Genomic DNA, 26,665 nt, shown 5'->3' on the forward strand with positions numbered 1-26,665 from the left:
TGCATGTGCCTGTAGGTAAAGCTAAGCTTTTTAGAAGCAAATATGTACAGTAAATCAATTTAGAAGTGGTGCTTAACAGGTACCCTCCAAATCTGGCAGCAGAGGGAGGCGGGCAAAGGCAGATAAGCTGAGCTTCCTCTTTTGGGTGGAACTCCGCTTTAAAACCACATGATGGCTTTTGTTTTTTATTCCATCCTTGAGTCAGGGTTTAAAACCTGTGTGTGCTAAAGGAAACCTGTTATGAAAAAAATGTGGAGGCTGCTATTCCTGACCTGTCCTGAAAACACTAGTTGTTTGGCTGTCTAAATGTCTTAGTTGGTCAGAAAGTAACTTTTTCCCAAGTCATCTTCCACGACGGCTTACAGAGAGGCTCCTCCCACCTAGCACAAGAAACACATGATCCACATTATAAAAGACAGCCCACAGGCAGTAGTCCCTCAGTATTTCTGTTTCCTCCGACCAGACAGGAACTCTGAAGAAAATTGATATTTTTCTCTGGCCTTCGTGCTAGGTGGCAGGGGCCCCTCGGCTACAGCATCCCCCAGAACAGGGGCAGTGAACCTGGAGAGGAAGGTAGCTTGGGCTTTCTCAGGCTGCCCTGGAAAGGGAGTCTTGAATTTTTACTCCAGGGGACCCCCTCTCTCCACAGGAGTCTGATTGTCCGCATGCCTGTAGATTCAGGTACACTGGCAGTGTGCGATATTGGTATGTCTTCCGGGGGACAGTGCAGACTTATGGTGTTCTGAAGTTTGGTGCTCAGCTCAATAGCGTAGTGGTCTGCGCTCCTACCTGAAAAGCAGAGTGGAGGAAGTGGCTTAGCAGCCATGTTTTTGGTAGCAAACACATACCCAGTGGTCGGGGCTACAAGCTCCATGCACTGTTTCAGGGGAGGCATCCGTTCCACAGCGCCAGACCGAGATCCTCACTGCTCGACCTTTCAGGGCTACAGAGAAGATGGTGAAAGCCATTTTGTCCTGCGCTGTTAGGTCACCAGGGAAAAGACTGTAAGCATGGAAGCAGGTCTGGGACACCTGCACACTCTGGCCCTAAGGTAAAAAAGAGGTAAATGGATTTTCCTCTTTTCTTGCTCCCTGGTGAATGGGGCACCAGGGGTTTTGAGATGATTCTCTGTACTATCCACAGACCAGCAGGGCTGGTCTGGGGAGTCTGGCTGTGCGTATGTATCCCCTTTTTCTTTATCGTACATCATGGGACACAGAGCCTTAAGTAATTACTCAATGGGTTATAGCCTACCGTCAGGTGTTGACACTGGTAAACCCTAATTAAGGAAGTATACTCCCCTATATAACCCCTCCTCCTTCCAGGAGCACATTAGTTTTTTCGCCAGTGTTTAAGGTGTTGGTCACGAGTAAAGAAGTGCTCTGAGGTGCTCCAGGAGGGATCAATGCTGGATTTAAATTCCTCCATAAAAAGAAACCAGATCCATCCAGAAGTGCCACTGAGGCCTAAAATGGATGATACCTGGGATCTCGTATCCAAAGCATGAGGCTTTGCCTGTAATGCCTCTCTTAGTAGGGCTGGACCCCAGGAACCCAGGGCTTAGGTCTTGTTACATTACCTCAATCTTCCTGATGTGGGGTGCTATACAAGGCCCGAAGCAGTTGGACCCCGTTTTTAACAGACCCAGTCCTTGAAGGTTTGTTAAACGTAACCCGCCATGATGGGTGAAAGCTGGATTTTCTGTTAAATCAGCAAGATCTTGCGGCGAGGACAAGGTAAGGAAAGAGAGACTTGGATATTAAAAACCTCTATACATTTCTTTCATTGAAGGAAAAATGTTGTCATGCCTTAAAATCTCCACTAGATGGAGTCTATGCATATACCTTACTCTGTTGTCTCACTGTTTGCTCAGTTCTGTGCCTGGCTGTACAGCGTGTGGAAGCAGATTTTTGCAAGGTAGGAAAAGCTGCAAAAAATGTATTTTTTCTTCCCCTGATGGGACCCTTACATTACCCCCCCCCCCCCGTGGGGGAGATAGGGTCCCGCTATTATACTGCTGAAAGTTTGTTACTGTGGCTGTATTTTCTCTGCTCTGCCACCCCCCCCCCCCCCCATGGTGGGTCTGGGGAGGGGGCGGGGCCTAATGCAGGTGCCGTGAAACGTCAGGCAGGCTAATAGCAGATAAATATGTCTGTCAGTCTCTCCTCTGTTGATGAGGAGGAAACAAGCTGCCTGCACACAGGGACACATGAACTGTGGGGCACGTATGGGTTGCAAAACTGGTATTTCCTGATTCAGGAAGGACACCCTTTTCCAGCACTAAGCTGAACTTTATAGCAATTGTATAGCCTGGAAGCAGGCTGAGTTCTCAGCACTGCTAGACAACTGACCAGCCTGTGCTCTTAACGCCCATACACATGGTCAGAAAATCTGAAGTTAAATTTCGTCCGATTAACAATCTGCAGATTTTCATTTTTGTCTGATGTGACCACAACGTCTGATTTTTCTTTTTTGTTAGTACGGTTTTCTGCCAAAAAATTCTGAAGAGCAAGACTATGCATGCTCAGAAATGAAAGAACACATACAAAACAATTCGACACGTTACGTCACCTCTGACGTTGAATTCTGTCGTCCGAAAATTTTCTGATGGTTAGTACCCTCTTGGCTTTCGATTTGAGACTAGCAACCAACAAAAAACTGACAAATGTGTCCAATAATCTGACCGTGTGTACAAGGCTTTATGCCTAGTGTGGTCAGGTTTTGTTAGGAAAACAGAGAACTGGATACTTATTCATAGAAATACATGGTACAGCAGACACATGTCTAGAATATGAAAGGTTGGGTTTATATATTCTTTAAATACAGCAAAAAATAGGTTACTGGGCTGTCATGTGTGGCTAGAAATAGGAGTCCTTTCTGCAGGTTATACTGTTCAGCTTTAAGTACAATAGTTAGGCTTTGTTATAGGACCCTGTGGCTAACAATTATTTTCTATTCAAAAGGTGAGAAGACCTGGAGGAAAAAATCAAGTGGATATGACCTTGTCAATGACAGGAAGAGAGAGAGCAGAATATATGCGCTGGAAGCAAGAGCGGGAACAGATCGACCAAGAGAGACTGGCACGACATCGAAAGCCTACCGGCCAGTGGAAGAGGGAGTGGGATGCAGAGAAAACAGACACTATGTATGACGCAGGACTATCCTTTGTTTTGAATTTGGTTTTTAAATAAATCTTAAATCTGTGTCCCTAGATTGGTAGTATATTATGACACGACATCCAAAAATTAGAACTAAACCACCATTTTCGATGTACCATTATATACAGTAAGACATAAACATCAAATATCTAAAATATCAATTTTTACTCCTGACTTCATCTAAAACATATATTAAAGTTAATGTTTAACTTAAAATTATTTTTAGCCCTACAGCTTTTGTGACCTAACTTACCTGTAATAAAGTATTTCCCATGTCATGCAGGCTGTATCCAGTACAAGAATGCCCCGTCCTCTTCCTGTCTCCGAATTTATGGCACACAGGGAATTAATAGCTTTCATTTAAAAAAATATAAATAAATGTTCTTGTTGGTGACCTGCCCCCTCTTCCCTCCTCATCCACTGAGAAAATTTTTTACCGCTTTCACTTACTATAACACAATCTGTGAATGGATCAGATTCTCCCCCATTCACTGATAGTTTTACAGGCAGTGGAAGCAATAAAAGCCCTTTTTTTCGAAGAATGAGAGGGGAGGAGAGGGCGGGTTCCCATTGGGAATTTTTTTTCTATTGAATTTTGCCTGGAGACCTGAAGCTTTTAACTTGCCTGCATGCAGGACGTTCAGAGACAGAAGGTAGACGGGGAATCCCTGCAATTAAAGTTTCTACAGGATCCATTAGCCTGCAAGACGTAGGACATACTTCAGTACAGGTAAGCTAGGTCAAGCTGTATGTTATTTTTAGCTAAACTTCAGTACATAAAATGATCACTCCCAGAAAGATGTAAATGGTGTTAAATACTACAATGCTACCAGCAGAACATGTGTGATCCCATACGTCAACCCTTTACCATCCACTAAATAGCATATACATTCTGGCTTTTAAAAAATTGCTTTGCTTTTCGGAATGCATAGGTAATTGATAGTGGAATGGCGGCAGTATTTTGATGTGATTCGCAGAACTTGGTCTACTTCAGTAATCTTTAACTAGTTCTGACTTCATATTTTGCTTGGCAGGTTTAAAGAAGGATCCACCCCTCATGTAGAGGATGAACCAATGGGCAGAAGAGGCAAGTGTGATTTTCTGTTAGCTTTCCTGTTTTGACTAGAGTGATGGAAGGTTGGAGTTTTTTTTTTTTTTTTTGACATGTATAGTAAAGGGCGTAAAGGACGTTAGGGCAAATTTGTCCCATTGAGGAAATTTCATTCCCTGTCCCACAAGTGCCCCATTGGGAGATCGCCCCTCTATTCCTGTTCTGTAACCACTAAAAATTTTGAATTGTCCTAACTTGTCACCTGACAGTGTCCTATTATAGCAGTACACATTACAACTGGATTGTGCAATTTTACCTCAAAGTGAACTAAATATATACTGTATGTAGGGACACAAAAAAAAGTTTATGGCTGTCGGTTGGTCTGTGCAAAGTAGCATTTTAATAAAAATTTATTTGTCTATTAGACGATAGAATTGTGCATAGTTTTTGCATGTATGGGAAATCACATACTATTCATAGTAATTACTGTTGCAGTGTATATTTTGTACTGATAGATACAGCAGCATCTTATGAAGTTTACCAAGAAACCTTTAGATACACCTCTTATTAAAGTGGTTGTAAAGGCTGAAGGTTTTTAACCTTCATTTATTCTATGCATTTAGGTAAAAAAAAAAAAAAAAAAAAAAAGCTTCAGTGTGCAGCATCCCCCCCCCCCCCCCCCCCCCAGCCCCTCTAATACTTACCTAAGCCCGATCTTGATCCAGCAATGTGCATGAGAGCAGCGGCTCCTCCTGGTCTTTCCCTCCTCATTGGCTGAGATGCAGGAGCCAATGGCTCCTGCTGCTGTCAATCACTGCCAGTGATGCAGGGGCAGAGCTGAGCCATGTGAGCCATGCTCTGTGTCTTATGGACATAGAGAGTGGGGCTGGGGAGCGAGCAGGCAGGCACGACCTCATAGCAAGCAGCTTGCTATGGGGGACTCGGCAGGGGAGAGGGGCACAGAGCGACGGTGGATGACTCGAGAAGAGGACGATCAGGGCTGCTCTATGTAAAATCATTGCACAGTGCAGGTAAGTATGACATGTTTGTTTTCTTTAACCCCTTGCCGACCAGCTCACGCCAATATACGTCAGCAGAATGGCACGTACAGGCATATTAATGCCCTTTAAGATGTGGCATTGTGGGCGCGTGCCCGGCACGAGCTCCGTGAGTGTGATCGCGGGTCCCGCGGACTCAATGTCCGTGGGGATACCTGCGATCGTCTCATGGAGAGGAAGAACGGGGAAATGCTGATGTAAACAAGCATTTCCCGTTCTGCCTAGTGACACTGCTCCCTGTGATCGGAAGCGGTGATCAGTGTCGTGTCACACGTAGCCCAGCCCCCCCACAGTTATAATCACTCCCTAAAACACACTTAACCCCTGCAGCGCTCCCTAGTGGTTAACCCCTTCACTGCCAGTCACATTTACACAGTAATCAATGCATTTTTAATCGCACTGATCGCTGTATAAATGTGAATGGTCCCAAAATAGTGCCAAAAGTGTCTGATCTGTCTGCCATAATGTCGCAGTCACGATAAAAATTGCAGATCGCCGCCATTACTAGTACAAAAAAAAAAATTATTAATAAAAATGCCATAAAACTATCCCCTGTTTGGTTTGCGCAAAAGTTATAGCGTCTACAAATCAATAAACACTTATTGCGATTTTTTTTTTTTTTTTTACCAAAAATATGTAGAATACTACGTATCGGCATAAACTGAGGGAAAAAAATGTTTTATATATATTTTTTGGGGATATTTATTATAGCAAAAAGTAAAAAATATTGCGTTGTTTGTTTTTTTTTTTTTTCAACATTGTTGCTCCCTTTTTGTTTATAGCGCAAAAAATAAAAACCGCAGAGGTGATCAAATACCACCAAAAGAAAGCTCTATTTGTGGGGAAAAAAGGACGTTAATTTTGTTTGCGAGCCAAGTCACATGACCGCGCAATTGTCAGTTAAAGCGACGCAGTGCCAAATCGCAAAAAAACGATTTGGTTTTTGGGCAGCCAAATGGTCCGGGGCTGAAGTGGTTAAAAAAATAATTAAATTTGCTTTTACAAACGCTTAAAATCTGGGTTACATTTAATTTCTTTTTTCTATTTAGAGACCTTGTATAAAATATGCTATGAAAATATAAAAGAATAGATTTTAAAGCAAGAGGCATGTTGTGTGGTTTGCATTGAGCATCATTTCTTTTACAATTATCACAGTCCTTAGTAGATATCACAGTGACTTGTTTAATGTTCAGTTTCTTATTTTTTACAGACCCAGCAAAGAAAGGTGCTCCGAAGCCCCCCACCATGGCAGAGTTTCTTCCCAGGAACCCACAAAGCTCAGGACAAAAGAGAGATCAGAAGAGAGGCCGAGGGAGGAACAAACCATACAGGTGTGTGCTGGGGAAGGCCTGAAAACCTTTTTTCCATTACATTTTTCTTTGAAACCCAAAGACCCAAAAACATTTAAAGAAGAATTCTAGGCATGGTATATTTTTACATAGTTGTATTGGTCCAGCTTGGTATATACTATACCTGGCGGCTGCCCTTGTAAGCTGGAAATCAGTGAAGTAGACACCACTACTCCAGTGATCTTCACTTGCTTCCGGGTCCCATGCTGAGGGCCCAGCCCTGATGCATTGTGAATACAGGACAGCTGCTCGACATGGGCGCCATTCAGAGAATGCTTTGCATTTTCTGATTGAATGCAGTGCATTCTTTAATTGGATGAGGTAGAGAGGCAGGTGGTGACATCAGAAAATGCCAAGCAGCTTCATAACTAGACTTAAGTACGCACATCGTACACACGATCGGACTTTAAACAAACTTTTCCATGGATTTCTGTCCAAAGGGCGTTGGCCGTAAACTTGGTATGCATACACACGGCAGGACTTTTTAGGCAACAAATACGAACGTAGTGACGTTTCAGCGTACTGACAACACTTCAAAAGAGGACGTTTAGTTCTCCGGCGCCACCCTTTGGTCAACTTCTGTATTGTTGTCTGATCTTTTTGTATTGGTTCTGAGCATGCGTGTTTGTACTTTGTGCTAAAGTCCGATGGTTTTGTGTACACACGATCGGACTTGCCGACGTAGGATTTTTGTTGCCGCCAAGTTTGTCTGTTCGCACAGCCAACATTTGTCCGATGAAAACCAAAAAAGTTTGTCCGATGGAGCGAACACAGGGTCGGATATTGCCTTAAAACAGATAATTTGCATGTTTGTTGTCAAAAAGTCTGATCGTGTGTATGGGCCTTTAGGCAGCACTTGGATGCACAGGATGAAATACTTAATGTACTTTGCCCTAAGGGAGGCAGAACAACATACAAAATAGTTGCACATCTTTTACCTGTATTATCCATATTTTATGCTATACCTATGCATCTTGCCAAGTCTGTTCCTCGGCATTTGAAGGAGGTGATGAAGGCAGTGTCACCTTCTGTGAGGAGTGATGTAATCATTCACAGAAAATTTCTGTATTTGTTCTTGAGTTCTGTCACCACTCTAATCCTCCCACTCATATGCTGTTTTATTAGGCACTTGTTTTACTAAAATGATGCTGGCAATCAAATGAGAGGATAACCCAGGGCAGGATTGGGAGGGGCCACATTGTTCAATGCAGGGATAGTCCCTGCCCCTTGTACAAATGAAGAAGTATAATGACATACATAGGAGAAGGTGTGGAAAGTCTATCACCTCTGAGCCGTGCAACCAGCAGAATCAGTCATATAGAATCCAGAATATGCCTACACAGCAGCCAAGAACCTTCTGGAAAAAAACACAAGATATGCATGTACTATTTTTAAGTGTTAAAAAAAAAGTTCTGCGTTAAATCCACCCATATATGGATTTTCTCTAAAGCCTGTTGTTGCAAGGTTATGTCATAGAACAGTGCTAGTCTACTTTAGAGAGTGGATTACATGCCTGATATTTTTTTCATAGCATGCATGACAGTCGTTGGGAAGAAGATGAGGAGGAAGAAGTAGATGAAAAAGACAAGACCTTGCCTGTGGAGGAAAAAGAGAAGGAGACGTGTGTGGAGAAAACAGTAAGAATCCTTGTGGCACTCCAAAATTTTTTTTTTTTTTTGGTTTTACATAGAGTGGAGATTCTTAGAATCTCTATTTTAGGTTTTTTTTTTTTTAAAGGCTCAGTTCTCCTTAAAAAAAAAAAATAAAAACAAATAAATATACATGATCCGCAGATCATGGGTCCAATGTTAGTTTCCTGCACTGTCTTCCTCCAGCTTTGTGCCCATACCTCCTGTATGGGCTTTCTATTAGAAAGCCAGAGGATCAGCGCACGCAAAGTTAATTAAAACTACAAGTCCATCTGCTGCTGTGGCAAACAGGACTTGTAGTTTTTTTCATTTACAGATTCCTATGAATGAATGATATGGCTGTGTGGGTGGAGCACCACGAAGCCACGTCGTTTTTAAAATGTGACAGTGGGTGTGTGGAGATGAACCCTGTCTGCTGTTTGGGGAGTCTTGGGGGGGGGGGGGGGGGGGGGTCAGACAAATCTAGCCAAATAGCATAGGCTATGTCAGCCCCCATACTTCTCTCTGATACACTCCAAATACATCATGGATACGATCCAAATACATCATGGGTCAACAGCCTCTTAACCTCAGGGCAGCATTCAAATCTTGAGTCACATGTTCATGTACATTTCCCAAGACTGGAAACCCCTTGATGCTCTTCTTGCTGATAAATCGCAGTGGTAGTAAATCAAGGGACATTCCTGCATGGGAATGGCCAATCTTGAGGCATTAAAGCGTTTGTTAACCCCCCAAAAGAAAAAAAAAAAGGATCCTGTTCCCTTAAAGCATGAATAATAGCACAGTGCTTGTGCTGTGTATTTTGGCCCCTTGTATCACCTGAATTACCTGGCTGATCCTGCCAGTTTCTGCCCTCCCCTCTGTATACTGAACACGATATATCAGGGCTGCTGAGCCCTGACACAGTTGTCAGTGTATGTGCCTCCGTCATACGCTGCTATCTGCAGCTCTCCTCTGTCTCCCTCTGTCTTCCTCCCCCCTCCCCTACCTGCCTGTCAGCTCTCACTAGCGCCACTCTGCTCCTCTCCCCACTGCTTCAAAACTAACTGATCATTTTATCATCCTCTCTGTCACATAAATAGATGTGTCCTAGTGCCTATGCTTGATAAAAAAAATTATTTCTACCTGTTTTAACAGCGTCTTCACATGACTCCAAGCTCTCGGCTCCTCTCCTCCCCGTCTGACGTCAGCAGGGGATCTCGGCCCCGCCTGCTGGAGATATTAGACGGGGACAGCTGAGAGCCTGGAGTCATGTGATCGCTGGAAGACACTGTTAAAACAGGTAGACATCTGCTTTTTTATTTTATAAAGCACAGGCACTAGGATATAGGTTTTTATGTGACAGAGGGGATGATCTAATGATCAGTTAGTGGGTTAACAATCACTTTAATAATTCCAAGTGATCATCTTGATTAAAATGTATGTCAAGGCAAAATAAAAATAACCTGTGGAGTAGATCACTGCAATACATGCACAATTTCCCATGTTTCATAATTTTTAAAGATCCTGCTGAAGGCTGGTAACACAGCATTTTGTGTGCTGAGTAGTTCTAGCCCAGTTTTCTTTTGCTAAATTACTTGGGTCCGCCTACTCTCCCATCCCCACAACCGGCTCATTGTTCTGTAGTTCTAGGATAAGAAATAAGAGGGCCAGTTACTTTTCTTGAGATAACAAGGGAAGTGTACACAAGACATAGGGCAGCTCTGAATTGCTGATCTAACAAAACCCCTTCAATGTCATATTTTTCAGACCAATGGGAAGCAAATAGATGTTCACTGGTCACTGCCTTGGAACATGTTTGTAGATTTAGAAGCTCTCATTTGTATCTGGCTTTCCTTATAAGTGTACTTCTTCCAGTTCAGTGACTGGCCAGGCTGCTAGCATTTTCAGAAGTAGACCAACAATGGTAGCCGCTTCTTTTTCTTCCTCCCTTCTCCCTTTTTTTCAGTGCAGGTTTTTTTAATGAAAATTTTCTGCCATTACATTCTAACAAGACTGTAAAGAAAATACCCTTTTCAACTTCTCAGTCCTGGGAAGAATTATCCCAAACGATCTTGAGTTTTCAGGTCTAGGCTTGTCATTTTATCCCATAAGAGAGTCAGTCTTTTTAGTAACTAAGCCTAATAAAATCCTATCATCTTGATAACTTGCTGTATTACAGGAAGAAAAAAAAGTTGAGGGTCCACAGAAAAGTACATCTGAAGCCCATAAACTCAGGATGGATGAAGAGAAAGATGAATTAAAACATGACAAGGAAGAAGAGGAGGGTGAGGATGATGATGATGATGAAGAAGAATGGACTGATGCTAGTGGTGATGAAGAAGATGATGAAGAAGTAGATGAAGATGGCTCAGAAGTTGAGGAGGACTCCATCGAAGAGGCTACCAAAGCTTCTCCGGCATCTCCAAAAGAGCAAAGGCTACCTCAGCAGATGGAGACCCCCAAACTAACAATGCCTCCACCCAATGTGAACACCAACGAAGAAGCTGTGGAGTCCAAACCCTCCAGCCCATTCTCCCCGGAAGGGCACAAGCCAGTGACTGACTGGGGAGAGGAAATGGAACAGCTGTCACCTCCAGGAAGCAGCAATGAGGACAGTCCTCCTCAAGCCGTTAATAGGAAGGTGTTCAGCATGGACTCAAGATCTCACTCAGGTCAGTGAAAATTTGAGTGGTGCACTGACAATGACCTTTATACACACATGCATGTCACCCCAAGTTGGTGTATCTGCTGGTGATGGTGGTTCACAGCAAAAATGGTGTTTTTATAAGAAGGCTGTCTTTTGAAGGTGTTCACTGGACTGCAGACAATTATGTAGTCTTGGAATTTCCATTTAAAGATGCGTAAGATGGAATGGTAAATCGCCCTTTGGTATTGATGGTTACACTACTAAGAATGAGTGGTTTGTGATAAGGCTGTATCAGCTCTTTGGTTGTTTTTTTTTTTTTTTGATTGTTTTTCTGTTAATGTGAAATGAAGCCTCTGTTCTTCCCAAACCCGCAGGATATAGGAGGAGACGGCGCTAAGTCAGCTATTAACCCTTCCACTTCCTGCCAGGTTCTTCCCGCTGACCCTTGTGATTGGATAGTGAATGATTTGACCTTGTGGGTTATGATCTGAATGGAGAGCAACAGTCATCTTGTTTTATATGGAAATCTGCTAATCTGCGTTTTTTTTTTAATATTTTTAAATGATCTTTTCATGTTTTTGCTGCTAAGATACAATTTCACAAGGCCACTTCAAAGTAGTGACAATGCCATTTGCAGGTACTTCAGCTTCAGAAACTAGATGCAGTCAAGTATAGTATAGTTGACAAATGTCTTGCCACATGTTTTATTAACAAAGGATTGGTAATGTAACATATGCAGGCGGGCTGTACAGCTAAGGGAAATTGTTTTACCTTAATGCAGGGAATGCATTAAGGTATAAAACCTTTTGACTTTAGGGTGAAAGTCTGCTTTGAATCTCTTCAACTGTAGTATTGTTCTCTGTGCTGCAAAGCCTTCTAAAGGTGTGTGCCACTTGTCAGCCATCTTCCTAAGTTATCCTGCAGCAGCTTTAAAGGCTAGGTTCACCTTTGAGAAAAAATTATAATCAAATGCACGTTTTTGCAGGGAAAAAAAATGTGTGTATATAATATAATTATTATTATTTTTTTTTTTTAATCAATGGATCTTGTGTGCAATTTCAGGCTCCTGAAAAAACTTCAGTAGCCTGAGTGTGCCGATTACTGCACTTGTAGTCCAGTGAGAAGTACAAGTTCATCTGCTGCGGTGTGGAACAGGACTTGCAGTTCATTCACAGATCCATGTAAATGAATGCTGCGGTGGTGCAGGCTGAGCCCTGCACAGCTGCACCAGTTGTAAGCGTGACAATGGCTGTGGGGGGGGTGTAACATGGTGCAAAAGGTGAACTTCTACTATAATCTCATGTAACAGAAGATGCTCTGAAAAAAGAGGGCTTGTATAAAAGACCTATGGTGAATCCTTAGTGGTGATTAGATTATGTACATATTGAAACTCCTCTAACTCAAGTGTTTTTCTTTTTTTTTTTTTTTTTTAAACTAAGTATTGCAATCTTGCACATTGGACGTTTCCAGACCAATGAGGTGACTGTTTTGCTGCAAGTCTACCTCATAATTTTTATAACTTTTTAATAACTTGAACCTCTGATCATTAAACACCCCATGAAGGTAATCTGTAATCACAACTTTTAAACTTTTTTAAACTATTTGCAAAAAAAAACCTTTTTTTTTTTTTTATTTTATGAAAAAAAATCATCTACGCCTATTCAATATTTAGCATCTTCTAATGGTATCAAAATAAAAGGCATGGAGGTAACTCATACTGGATTATTACAGCTTGCAATGATTACCGTATATACTTGAGTATAGGTCGTTCCAAATATAAGCCGAGGCCCCTAATTTACCACAAAAAGCTAGGAAAAACTTATTGACCCGAGTATAAGTCGAGGGTGAGAAATGCAGAAGCTACTGTAAGTGGAAAAGAGGGTCAACAATGCACATCTGCATGTGTCCCTGTGTCCTGTGCATGCCTCCTTGTGCCGCTCTGCATCCACCGATCAGCATGTCATAATAACATTTGGTTGGCAGCCATTCCACTGTTCAAAAGCCGCGCCTCCTCCTCGTCTGTGATAGGCAGAACACTCCATTTCTCAGCGGTCAGCCTATCACGGACATTCTCTCATCCTCATACCACGGACGAGGGTGGGAGAATGTCCGTGATAGGCTGTACACTGACTGCTGGGAAATTGAGTGTTCTGCCTATCGCAGACGAGGAGGAGGCACAGCTTTTGAACAGTGGAATGGCCGCCGTCTGTCTGCATGACACGCTGATCATGTAGGCAGACAGCGATGACTCGAGTATAAGTCGTTGGGGGCACTTTCAGCTTAAAAAAAAGGGTTGAAAAACTCAACTTGTACTTGAGTATATACGGTATCTCTAAATACACTGCTGCTGACTGGATTGAGAGTGCTGCCAGTATAAATCTCATAACCCTACCCCATTTTTTTTTTTTTTTTTTAATGTTAAACAGACAAAAAAAATTACTTATTACTCCAATCATTTGGTATGAAGAAAATTAGCTTATGTATTTCTCTTTATTTAAATTCTATTTTGTTAACTGCGTAAGGAAAAGATGTGGAAGTGAGGCATTCATTTCTACATGTCCCCTAACTCCTTACCTGGAGCCCCAACAGGTCATGTTTTCAGGATTTCCCTCAGGTGAAATGGCCATGCTAATTACTAAGGCAGTGAAACTGATCAAATCACCTGTGCAAAATAATGGAAATCCTGAAAACATGACCTGTTGGGGCGCCTTGAGGACTGGAGTGGAGAAACACTGGTGTAGGCAGTCATTGAGTAATGGCAGTAGTGGGCCCTTAAGACACTGGTAATGAGAACTCTAGGAAGTGTCAGTTATTTCTTGGCATGTGTCCAATTTCCTGTTGTTTTTTTTTTGTTTTGTTTTTTGTTTCTTTAAGTAGAAATTAACATAGAACATTCACACAGATCCTGTCACCAGTGAAAAAAGCAGCTTTAATATAATAAATTAACCATATCCCACCCAGCCTATAGCAAAATGACAGCCGGGCATTGGCTTTCCTGTACTGACTGGATGTCCTATGACATCTTTCATAACATGCCATTCATGTGCGCCCCCAGGGGGGGCGCAGCATGGCGATCGGTGGCATAGTGTGTCGCTCGGACACACTGCATCTCACTGATCACGATAAAGAGCCTATGACGTAGCTGACAGAGCATGAGCGCCCATAAGCGGCTTTCCTGACAGGAGGGATCTGCACTAATAATTATGACTAATAGTGCAGCCCCATTAGCGATGCCTCCCAGTGCTGCCTATCGGTGCACATCATTGCCACCTATCAGTGCAGCCTCATCAGTGCACATCAGTGAATGGGAAAAAAAAATACTCATTTGCAACATTTTATAACCGAAACAAAAAACGTTTTCTTTTCCACATTTTCGGTCTTTTTTGTCATTTGTTTAGCAAAAAATCGAAAACTCAGTGGTGATTGAATACCACCAAAAGAAAACTCCATCTGTCTCAAAAAAATGATAAAAGTTTCAAATGGGTACCGCATTGCATGACTGCGCAATTGTCAAAGTATGCCGGCGCTGAAAGCTAAAAATTGGCTGGGGCAGGAAGGGGATGAAAGTGCCCAATTTATAATAAATTAAACATTTACAACTTATAGTCTCTCCTGTCCACCTCCCCGTTCCAATGCGTTTCACTCCACAAAGAGCTTACTCGTGGATGGATCAATCTCCATGATTAAGCGACATAACTGTTAGTTACTAGAGCAATTATGTTACCTTTCAACTGAACTGTCAGGCCATCAAATGACGGGCGTTATAACTAAGGATGAGCTCAGGCGTGTTTGCAAGCCGCACATGCAGAGCCCGCCAGGAAGTCAGCACTGCGCTGCGCTAATCACAGGCAGTGAGACATTTCCCGATCTCTGCAGCCGCGCATCGGGACAATGTCTCACTGCCTGTGATTAGCGCTTCGCAGTGCCGACTTCCTGGTGGGCTTTATACATGTGGTTTGGGAACACGCCTGAGCTCATCCTTAGTTATAACTGATCACATGTGCAGAACCATGGAAACTGCATATCCAACAGAGGCTAAGATGGCAGCTTCCTTGGCTGTAAATGATGGGCAGGTGTAGTGCCACTTAGCTGTTTTTACATTAGTGATGGCTTCAGTGTGCAGCCCATTCATTTCCACTTGAAAAGAAGTGATTTTAGCTTTCCTCCACTCTACTAAAAATAAGTATTTTTACTTTTGTCTCTTTCTGCTTACGCTTGTTCCTTCATCTTTTCTGTGGGTAAACCATAGTCAAAGTGGTAGGAAGTAAATGGAACCCCCGGATCGCTGTAAAAACCAAACAAGGGCTCCAATCCTTCCCTTCCTATCCAAAACCAAAAATACTGTACATACACTTGAAGTCTGAGTATTTTAGAGGAGCGACAAAGCTAAACCAGTATTCAGGACTTGGGCAGTTTGGGAGACTGCCTAGTTTCTACTAAATTTACATATGGATGTAAATTATTAAGGATCAATCTGTGTATTAATTGTACATCTATGTAAAAAGACTGTATATATTCTGAATCATGACTGTCTTGAATACAATCTAGTATTTTCGCTGTGTAATATTTTTAAAGGTGTATTTGTGTAATGAAAGCCCTTTTAATGATGTGGACTTTGCTCAAATGATTTTTTTTTTATAATCATCAGTATTTTCTTAAGTTTATCAATTTTTATGTAATACAAGAAAACAATTGTATTAAATAAGGAAACACTGCTGTTGAAAACAACATTTGTGTTTCTGGTGTTGTTTTTTTTTTTTTCCAGTATATCCTTGAAAAAGGTGCTGGATAGAAGGATCTACCTTTTTGTTCTGCCCATTCCAGTATTCAAGGAAACTTCATTCTTGCAGACCTTTTACCATTCTTGAACAATATGATACAAAAATTTCCCAGCACACTTACCTACTAGGCAGAAAAAAAAAGAAAAAACAATTCTGCACGGTTTTAAAAATTTGTGTTGAAAACAGAGGTAACTGGAAATAATATGGGGGATGCATACATTTTATTTTTCTAGCACTCTGTATACTTCTGGAATAACATCTCCACCAGTTGCTTAAAAAAAAAAAAAAAAAAAAAAAAGGAACAACAGAATTCTGAAACCATCTTGTATACAGAGCCATCTATTGAAGATACGAAGTTTGAAATTTTTGTTAGGGCAGATTAAAGCCGGCCATGCATTCTACAGATGAACCGATCAAAAAAAAAAAAAACACAGTGGTTGACACAGTCTCCAACCTACCATATGACATCCTTTGAAAAATCAAAAGAAAGGGATCTGGTGGAAAATTATCAGCCAAACAGCTAACCCTGCTCAAGTATTTTGACAGCCAGTGAGGCAAAACTAAGTACATTACCCGCTGTGAGAGATTCGTCATCTGCACTGTGTAGCAGGTGAAACATAAAAAAATAAATATATATATACCAGTTTAAGAAAATTGAGCCATATTTTTTTTTGGGGGGGGGCGGCAGACACAGCTTGACATATTAGCCATGTGTTTCCCCAGCCTTTTCTAGACCATACTTTTTTTTTTAAAGGAATGCTGCTTTGAGAAGAAATTCAGGAGTTGCCTGTGTTGACCTCTTTCTAAGTACTAAAATGGAAAAAACAGCAATATGAACCCTGATAGAGGTTCAAACCTTTCCCAATTCTACAAAAGTTTTTTTGTTTCTGTGGAGTTGTGCTTTTAAGGCAAAGGGCGCCCCTTTGCTTACCTTTACTTGGCCCTTGGGGCACTTTTTCTCCCACTGACACCAACAATGGGGTAAAACTCCCGTTTGCTGACTTCAACAAAAAAAGCACCATTTCTTCCATTTGAGGCCAATGATGGGGCACTATTCCTCCCCCTAATGCTAAAGATGCACAATTTACTACCACTGACACCAGGGCAATTTCTATTCCCAATGGCCATAGTTTGGCTCCCTAAAGTCCGAAGGACAGTAAACTAGCCTTTTGTTTAAAAAGTTTGGAGACCCCTGCTTTAAGACAAAAGGCAGCACTCCTATTGTGTAAATAATCAATCTGCACAATCCAATAATATGTCAATCAAATACATTTTAAAAAGTTGCTAGCCAACACCCATAAGTGATTCTAACCTTATTAAACTGATATATACAACAAAATGGTGCAGCGCAACGTACAAGAAATAACCACAATATAATAATAGTGCAAACAATTGTGCAAAAAATATGTGTGCAAAAAAAAATACACCAATAAATATCCAAAAATACCAAAGGGAAAAAAAACGATATCCAATTTGAATCCACTCCAATCAGCAATGCGACATGTAATACGAAGTGTGACTCCTCCACCCTTGTAGATTAGCCTCCCTGCATCCTCACTAGAGGAAGTCCCGAAGTTTGGACGTAACGTACAGATAGGACGAGGTTTCACATATGACGTCATCCCACGATCATCTCTGCATCTAAGGATCCTGTGATTGTATGTGACCAGGGTGGATTTGATTTAAAGCAAGTCGACTTAAATCACTAGTAAAAAGGCTTGATTTAAATCAAGTCGATTTTATATCATAATTTTTAAAGAGCAACTGTCATTTCTGTCTTGCATCGGCTTCTCCGCTGAGCCACTGTTGATTCACTGACAGTCCCATTCACTTCAATGGGAAGGCTGGTGATGTGGCAGTGACACAACAAGGTGAGGGACGTGGCAGCAGCAGGTGAATGGATGCCCCGCTGCATGATGGAGCTGAAATGACAGGTGCTCTTTAAATGTAAGGACTCAATCCTGCTGGTAGTTAGAATCTTTAATATTTGCAAACAAAATGAAGGTTTCCTATTTAGAATAATAAGCTGTCAGGTTGGTAAAACAGCGATATCGGAACCGATTCAATCATACAGTTTGTAGTGTACATAGATTTGCTAAACAATGAGAGATAAAGTAATAGTTCTGAACTTTGTTTTATCTCATGGTTACTGTAAAATTGTGTGAATGTATCAATGCAGTGCATTTTATCTCCTGCAGAGCTTGGATTCATTGAATGAGTTTACCAAAAATGTAAATATTGCAGAATATACAGCCTCATGCTCTAGCTCCTAAGCTCCATTTCATGCTGAATAAACTAAATTATTAATGTATCTTAAATAGAAAACTATCTTTTAGATAGATTTTTACTCCAAAAGCATTTTATTCAAATAAACTTGATAAGAATAATGAAACAAACCCCCAAAAAAAACGATTTAAATCAAAGTCCGATTTAAATAAAAAAAAATTCCTTTTTTTTTGTTTTTTTTGTTTTTATATCATTGATTTATATCCACCCTGTATGTGACAGACGTGAGGCTCATGGTTACCACTGCCTATAGTGCCATTTTTGTAAATGCAATACTTTAAAACTTCAAATTTATTTTAAAAAGCTAAACGGAGAGCACTAGATCTATGTGCTTTTTCTTCCTGCGTGTATGCTGTGGGGATTGGAAATCTATCAATCCATCTGAGTAAGAGGCATTTGAAGCGGTAGCTGTTTGTCTTCATCCCCAGAGAAAGAAAAACATGTGAGATCTACTGGTAATGCAGGGGTCACAGCAGTGAGGTGAGAGGCTTAACTACAAGGGTGGAGGATTCACACTTCGTATTACATGTCACAATGATTAGAGTGGATTCAAACTGGATATCAGGTTTTTCCTTTGATATTTTTGGATATTTATTGGAGAATTTTTTTTTTTGCACAATTGTTTGCACTAACTTGAAAGCAAATGTATTGACGGCAACAGGTTTGCTTTACTCATACCATTCTTGGCACTATATATTTACATTTCCTTCACTGTCCTGTTGATTCTTTCAGTGAAATACCTGCTACTTCTAGGTATAAAAAAACATTCAAGAACGCTGGCCCAGTCGTTGCTAGATCACATTGAAACCGTTTGTTATTGATGTGATTAAAAGCTGTACCAGTTTTGTATGTGTGTGGGGTATTAACTTCCTACCCTGTTTGAATTTATTCACTCCTGAAGCAAGAAACCTATTTCCTATTCTCGAATGCATCACGTGACATGGTGGTAAAGTGGTTGTAAACCCTCACATATACCCAGTGAAGTGACTGGCCTCAGGTGATACACAGAGATGATACAAATCCTCCTCCATAAGTTGTACCTGTTTATCTAGATAACTGTCTTCTCTACATTCGTTCAATGCGCAAAACTTACACAGTCTCTCAGCTCTGAAAAGCAGGGGGCGGGGAGCTGAAGTTACACTCTACAGATCGCAGTGAGGGGAGCTCTGAGCCCTGATTGGACAGAAGGGACCAATTCACACAGGAACAGAACTGAGGCTGTCAATCAGACTGTGAGTGGAAGCTCCTTTCCATCACCTTTTTTACCTCTTGGTGTCGGATAAAACCTTTAAGAAGTGACGCATGTAGACAGAGAAAGAAGGCAGCAGACGGAAATGACACTTTGTGCTCTGCACATGCTATAAAATGCTTTCTTTGTATTTAATGTCTGAGGTTTACAACCACTTTAATTATTATACTTATAGTTGTGTGCCATATTGTTGAGCCTGCACGGACCGTGAGAGAGATCTCCATTCCCCTCGTCACCTCTACAATCACCAGCACTTGAACGGCTGACAAGTCCATTCTTTCCTATCAAATGACAGGGTACATATGGACATTGTACTGATATGTAACAAGCCAATCTATTTCATGTTTCAATGCATTTAAATGGGGGGGTGTTAGGTTCTCCCTTAAATGATGGTCTTACTTGCAGTGAGTGCTATCTGTCAACAACACTCCACTCAACATTTTTCAGTCGAAGGAGCCAGGTGGAAAATTGATGGCCAAATGGTGTCTGCATCCAGTTAGATGATGGCATTGCTCAAGTTTCCTGGCAGTTGGTGTGCAGAGGGATATTGATCCATCTAGGCTCTTCAGCAAGGATGGAGGAATCCTGCTAAGTGTCTTTCATTCAGCCTGCATGCTGAATGAAACAAATGTTTTTGTGTCCAGTTTTAGGGTACATTCGCACCAGTGTTTTGTCACAGTGTAAATTCCAGGGGCAGGAATCTACTGATTCCTGCTGCTGGGTTTGACAGCTGTAAGAGAGGCTAGCTATGGCTGTCAAGCCCGTACAAAGGTAATCGCTGGCTGTGCGAACAGCCATGAATGGCTGCAGCCACTGGCAGCCTGTCACTACAGTGGTCTCTGTGGCTGCAGCTAGCCTCTCGCAGCTCTGAAACCCAGCCTCAGGAATCCGATTCCTGCAACCAGGGTTTACACCGTGGCAAAACGCCTGTGCAAATGTACCTTTTATTCTGGTTTAGTGACTCAACCTTACTGACTGGAAATTAGCAGTGCTTATGAGAAGTCAGAAATTGCCAGCTCCATGTATCTCTCAGGATAGGTGCCCAGTATGTGTAGTGTTTACATACTATACTAACCCTAGTACAGTAGATGGTGCTGTGTGCATTCCTCAGTTGTGAAGACAGATGATTTGGTTTATGTACTTTTGACACATGCGCCAATAAGAAGATTTATATATTTTAAAAAAAAAAAAAATCAGCTGAACGAGAGTGGCTGGTTTTCCATGTGTTAACACAGCAGCAATCTGCAATTTGGAGCAAAGCTTGCAGATGTCTACAAAGGAACAGAGAGCACTTGTATTGAACGTGATAATGTTCCCCACCATTACAGTGCTACATTAATCCTACAAAATCCTTAATGATGGGACCAATTTGTAAGTGGTGAACAAATCGCTTATACCTTTTATTTTTAGGGACATAGAAGTAGCGCACAAACATTTAAAGATGAACTCCAGCCAAACAGCTAAATACACAGATGAAATGCATATTTGTGGGGTTTAGCTGTCAAAGGATTTGTATAGCTGAGGGAAGGGTATTTAATGTTTCTCTGTTGGAGGTTGACTTTCACTCACTGCTTCGATCAGCACGGCTCCTTGCACTGCAACACCCCTGATTGGCTTAGCTCTTTTTACTGCCCCTCTTTTGAGCTCTACTGTACAGAATATACTTCATTTAAAAATCTATTTTATGTAATAATGAACACAGAGCTGTATTGATTTGTGCGTTTATATCTGCCAGGCATTTCAGCTTTCAAGGTAATTTTTAATTGGCTTGTTATTTATTAAAAAGCAGTTACATTTATGATTTATTATGGTGAATATTTTTTGAATATGTAATCTGTGTGACTGCTGAATATAATAACCAGCCATTGCGATTCTTCAAGCCAGTGTGGATAGAGCAATCAAAATCTAGATGTATATGGCAGCTTTATACTCCTGCCCTGACACTTTATACAAGTACAGGAAATCATCAAACATCAAGTATCCCTGATGGGTATTGCTACATTACTATTACAATTCAGGACCAGAAATTTGGATTATTACAAAAATCCATTCTCTATAGGTTATCTTTACAGCTCTAATTACTGTTTTTGTACAGTTTTGCTACAGCTATGGTTAAGTTGGCAGCTAACAATGCTACTCCAGGTTGGACCATACTTGCCCGCAGAACACTGATGGATACACATCCAGCTCCCCCTGGAAAGTATATTACAAACACTAAAATGATTCACAACACCGCTCCGCCATGTGAAGCGCAATCCTTTAGCTAAAGTGGGATACATACAGGAATCTGCAAATCTGACTTGTTTCATGCTAAATATCATATACAGTTAGGGGAAAAAGTATTTGATCCCCTGGTAATTTTGTATGTTTTCCCACTGACAAAGAAATAAGCATTCTATAATTTTATTGGTTGATTTATTTTAACAGTGAGAGACAGAATAACAACAAAAATATCCAGAAAAACTAATTTCAAAAAAGTTATAAATTGATTTGCATTTTAATGAGTGAAAAAAGCATTTGATCCCCTATCAATCAGCAAGATTTCTGGCGCCCAGGTGTCTTCTATACAGGTAATGAGCTGAGATTAAGAGCACTCTTAAAAGGGAGTGCTCCTAATCTCAGCTTTTTACCTGTATAAAAGACACCTGTCCACAGAAGCAATCAATCAGATTCCAATCTCTCCACCATGGCCAAGACCAAAGAGATGTCCAAGGATGTCAGGGACAAGATTGTAGACCTACACAAGGCTGGAATGGGCTACAAGACCATCACCAAGCAGCTTGCTGAGAGGGTGACAACAGTTGGTGTGATTATTTGCATATGGAAGAAAGTTTCAATGATCATGAGAACGGTGAGGAATCAGCCCAAACCTACACAGGAGAATCTTGTTTATGATCTCAAGGCAGCTTGGACCATAGTCCCCAAGAAAACAATTTGTAACACACTATGCCGTGAAGGACTAAATTCCTGCAGTGCCTGCAAGGTCCCCCTGCTCAAGAAAGCACATGTACAGGCCCATCTGAAGCTTGCTAATGAACATCTGAATGATTCAGAGGAGAACTGGGTGAAAGCGTTGTGGGCAGATGAGACCAAAATTGAGCTCTTTGGCATCAACTCAACTCGCCGTGTTTGGAAGAGGAGGAATGCTGCCTATGACCCCAAGAACACCATCCCCACCGTCAAACATGGAGGTGGAAACATTATGCTTTGGGGGTGTTTTTCTGCTAAGAGGACAAGGCAACTTCACCGCATCAGATGGACGCGGCCATGTACTGCCAAATCTTGGATGAGAACCTCCTTCCCTCAGTCAGGGCATTGAAAATAGGTCGTGGATGGGTCTTCCAGCATGACAATGACCCAAAATACAAGGTCAAACAACAACAGAGTGGCACAAGAAGAAGCACATTAAGGTCCTTGAGTGGCCTAGCCAGTCTCCAGACCTTAATCCCATCGAAAATATGTGGAGGGAGCTGAAGGTTCGAGTTAACAAATGTCAGCCTCGAAACCTTAATGACTTGGAGAGGATCTGCAAAGAGGAGTGGGACAAAATCCCTTCTTATGCCCCGTACACACGGTCGGATTTTCCGATGGAAAATGTCCGATCGGAGCGTGTTGTTGGAAATTCCGACCGTGTGTGGGCTCCATCGGACATTTTCCATCGGATTTTCCGACACACAAAGTTGGAGAGCAGGAGATAAAATTTTCCGACAACAAAATCCGTTGTCGGAAATTCCGATCGTGTGTACACAAATCCGACGGACAAAGTGCCACGCAAGCTCAGAATAAATAAAGAGATGAAAGCTATTGGCCACTGCCTCGTTTATAGTCCCGACGTACATGTTTTACGTCACCGCGTTTAAAACGATCGGATTTTCCGACAACTTTGTGTGACCGTGTGTATGCAAGACAAGTTTGAGCCAACATCCGTCGGAAAAAATCCTAGGATTTTGTTGTCGGAATGTCCGAACAAAGTCCGACCGTGTGTACGGGGCATAAGATGTGTGCAAACCTGGTGGCCAACTGCCAGAAACGTCTATCCTCTGTGATTGCCAAAAAGGGTTTTGCCACCAAATACTAAGTCATGTTTTAGGAAGGGGTCAAATACTTATTTCACTCATTAAAATGAAAATCAATTTATAACTTTTTTGAAATGCGTTTTTCTGGATATTTTTGATGTTATTCTGTCTCTCACTGTTAAAATAAACCTACCATTAAAATTATAGACGCATCATTTCTTTGTCAGTGGGCAAACGTACTAAATGAGCAGGGGATCAAATACTTGTTTCCCTCACTGTACACAGAGAGAAAAATATCAGATTAAAGCATCCTGTATATCTTCTTGAATAAGGATTGTTTGTTGCCATTATCTTTTTTGTGTAAAGTTAAAAAATAAGTTCATCTTTTAAAAAAAAAAATGCACATTTTTTTGGAGGTATAAAAAAATGTACATTTATCATTATTATTATACATTTTTTAAAAAAATGTTTCCATCTAAATGAATGGAACGTAATGAAATAATAAAAAATTATTATTCATTTGTTATGTTCCATTCGTTTAGATGCAGCATTTGTTATTTCGAGTAATTTGTAACTTCGGATAAATTCGTATTCGTTATGTTCACTAGCAGCCAAATTTTGAATTTTTGGATTTTCATTCTTAATTTTCAAATTTTCGAATTTGCGGTTCTTCGAATGTTCAAATTTTCATTTTCGGAAAAATTTGAATATTTAAATTTGGGTTTTCGTTAATTCAAATATTTCCGAATGATCTAATTTGTGGAATTTCATCAAAAAACGAATTCAGAACTAAAGGAATTGCACGTCTATTTTATTGGTGGAGTATTTGATTAAATCAAATTGAGCTATGTTAATTAACTTTAAAGATGTATTAAACCCGCAGTGTTTTTTTTTTCTTTATTTTAAAGTAGTTTTAAAAAGTTTTGTACATTCCCTGTACCCCCCCCCCAAACACCTGAGACATATCTCAATCCAGCACAGTGTTTCTAAACTGGGGTTACGCACAACCCAAGGGTTTCCTCGAGAGGTCCCCAGGGGTTCTGCGGTGATCTACCTGTCAAGCGCATGCTGCTGAAGGGTAGATTGCATCCCCACTTCACTTCTGCATCTTCCTGGCCGCCCCTCCTGTCCATCCCAGCTGCTTGTATGTGATAGGATGGACAAGAGAGAAGGGGCTGGTTGGGAAAAGCGTGCCAGAGCCAGGACTACCACAGCCGCTTCTCTGTGTACCTCTTCATGAAAAGGAAACTGCTACTGCCCTGCTCCAATGTAAATGTGTCCCCTGCTGCCATGTAATTATGTGTCCTGCTCCTGTGTGCCCTGCTCCTATGTAATAATGTTTCCTGCATTCATGTGTCCTGCTCCTATGTAATTATGTGCCCTGCTGCCATGTAATTATGTGTCCTGCTCCCATGTAATTGTGTGCTTTGTTCCCTTGTAAGTATGTGCCTTGCTGCCATGTAATTATGTGTCCTTCCTTGTGCCCTGCTCCCATGTTAATATGTGTCCTACTCCCACTTACCCTGCTCCCATGTAATCATGTGTTCTGCTTCCGTGTGCCCTGTCCCATGTAATTGTGTGCTCTGTTACTTTGTAAATATGTGCCCTGCTCCCATATAATTGTGTGCTCTGTTCCCTTATAAATATGTGCCCTACTGCCATGTAATTATGTGCCCTGCTTCCACGTAATTATGTGTTCTGCTCCCACGTAATCATGTGCTCTGCTCTCATGCAATCATGTACTGTGCCATCCTGCCCGTGTGCTGGGCCCCCCTGTACCTTGCCATGTTGCTGCCCTCCTGTACACTGCTATCAAGTTGGGCCCAGAATTGAGCATATGTGCAGAAAAAAGCAGGTAGAATTATCACATTAAATAGGTACGTTTTAATATCTATTCTTTAATTTAATGCGATTTTCAAGAATTATCTTATCTTCAGCTCACGCATCACACTGATGTTCTGTGACCTGTGGATATAAAAATAATTTCAGGGGTTCCCTGAGATTTCAAACTTTTTGCCAAGGGTTCCTCCAAGGTAAAAAGGTTGAGAAACAGTGCTCCAGCACTGTGCCCAGCTGCAGCTCTTCCCTCCACTCTTCCTAGTCTCACAAAAGACTCAGGCAGCAGCGGGAACCATTAGCTTCTGCTGCTGTCAGTCAAAACCTGTAAGGAGGGAGTTGTGGCGAACAATGCTGTGTGTGTCGGTGGGCACACACAACTCAGGAACGGGCACACGCAGGAGAGGAGTGGACAATGCCATAGAGGGACTCCAGAAGAGGAGGTAAGGGGCATGCTGGTAAGTATAAAACTTTTTAAATTTGAGCTATAAAAGGCTTTACAATCACTTTAACACTTTGAGTACAGTAAAAACAGGATTTATATGCTTAACTGTAAAATCCTTTTCTTGGAGTACATCACAGGACACTGAGCAGGTTATAAAACATGACCAACTGGGTTATGCGCCACCTATAGGTGAATGGACACTGGCAGAAACAAACAAGGCCACCCCTATAACCCTACGTTCACACCCATGCATTTTTTTAGTGCAGTTTGCAGAAACGCACTACAGTCCATTTAACAAGGTTTCCTATGGTACAAGTTCACATCTATGCGTTTTGGGGGCCCACTTCTTAAAGGGGGGCTTCCAGATTCCGATAAGCCCCCCGCCTGAAGACCCTGAAAGCTACCAACCAGGGTTTCAGGACGAGGCCCTTGTCCTTATCAACATGGCTCTGCCCCCCAAAAGCACCCAATCCCCCCCATGTTGAGGGCATGCAGCCTGGTATGGTTCAGGGGGGGGGTGCTCACTCATCCCCTCCCTTTCCTGACCGGCCGGGCGCCATTCTCGGATAAGGGTCTGGTATGAAATCCAAATCCATACCAGACCCGGAGGTCTGGTATGGATTCATTCAGCTGTCCCCACCGACAGCTGATAACTCATCGGTTGTTAAGGACGTGGCGGGTTGGCTTCCTGGCCCCTCCTCAGCAACCAGCTATTTAAGCGTACGTTTAAAGAGAAAAAAAACGCAAAATGCGTGAAAACTGTATGCAAAAACGTGGGTTTAAAAATGCACTGCAAAACGTGCCTGAAAAACGCATCAAGCACAGCTGCATAGATGTGAACCTAGTCCTGCAAGCAGCATCTTTGCAGCGCTTTAGGAGCGGTGTATACACCGCTCCTAATGCGCCCCTGCCCATTGAAATCAATGGGCAGCGCCTGGAAAGCCCTTTATTCATTCGCTAGCGGGGTTAAAAGCACGCAGCTAGTGGCCGAAAAGCGCTGCTTAAAATAGTGGCGCTTTACCGCCGTCGCCCCCCTCAGGGTGAAAGTGCCCTAAAGAAAGTACTTCAGTTTTATAGCAAGCAAAGAACCCCCAAAAGAGGGAAGGGATCCCTGTGCCCTGTGATGTACTCCAGGAAACGTGTGTACCAAAGCCCAGG

General features: G+C 41.7%; 1 protein-coding gene across 3 annotated transcripts in view; it reads left to right on the top strand.

Moving 5' to 3' along the window:
- Positions 1-26,665, top strand: part of CCDC9 (coiled-coil domain containing 9) — a 140,351-nt gene that overhangs the window by 21,937 nt on the left and 91,749 nt on the right. For all 3 annotated transcript variants that reach the window (XM_073599010.1, XM_073599011.1, XM_073599012.1), the window contains 5 exons: positions 2,964-3,145; positions 4,193-4,245; positions 6,478-6,598; positions 8,148-8,253; positions 10,427-10,919. In XM_073599010.1, coding sequence (XP_073455111.1) covers positions 2,964-3,145; positions 4,193-4,245; positions 6,478-6,598; positions 8,148-8,253; positions 10,427-10,919 — 955 coding nt within the window. The remainder of the gene's footprint in view (positions 1-2,963; positions 3,146-4,192; positions 4,246-6,477; positions 6,599-8,147; positions 8,254-10,426; positions 10,920-26,665) is intronic.

Source organism: Aquarana catesbeiana, linkage group LG09 (genome assembly GCF_042186555.1).
Source record: "Aquarana catesbeiana isolate 2022-GZ linkage group LG09, ASM4218655v1, whole genome shotgun sequence".
NCBI lineage: Eukaryota > Metazoa > Chordata > Amphibia > Anura > Ranidae > Aquarana > Aquarana catesbeiana.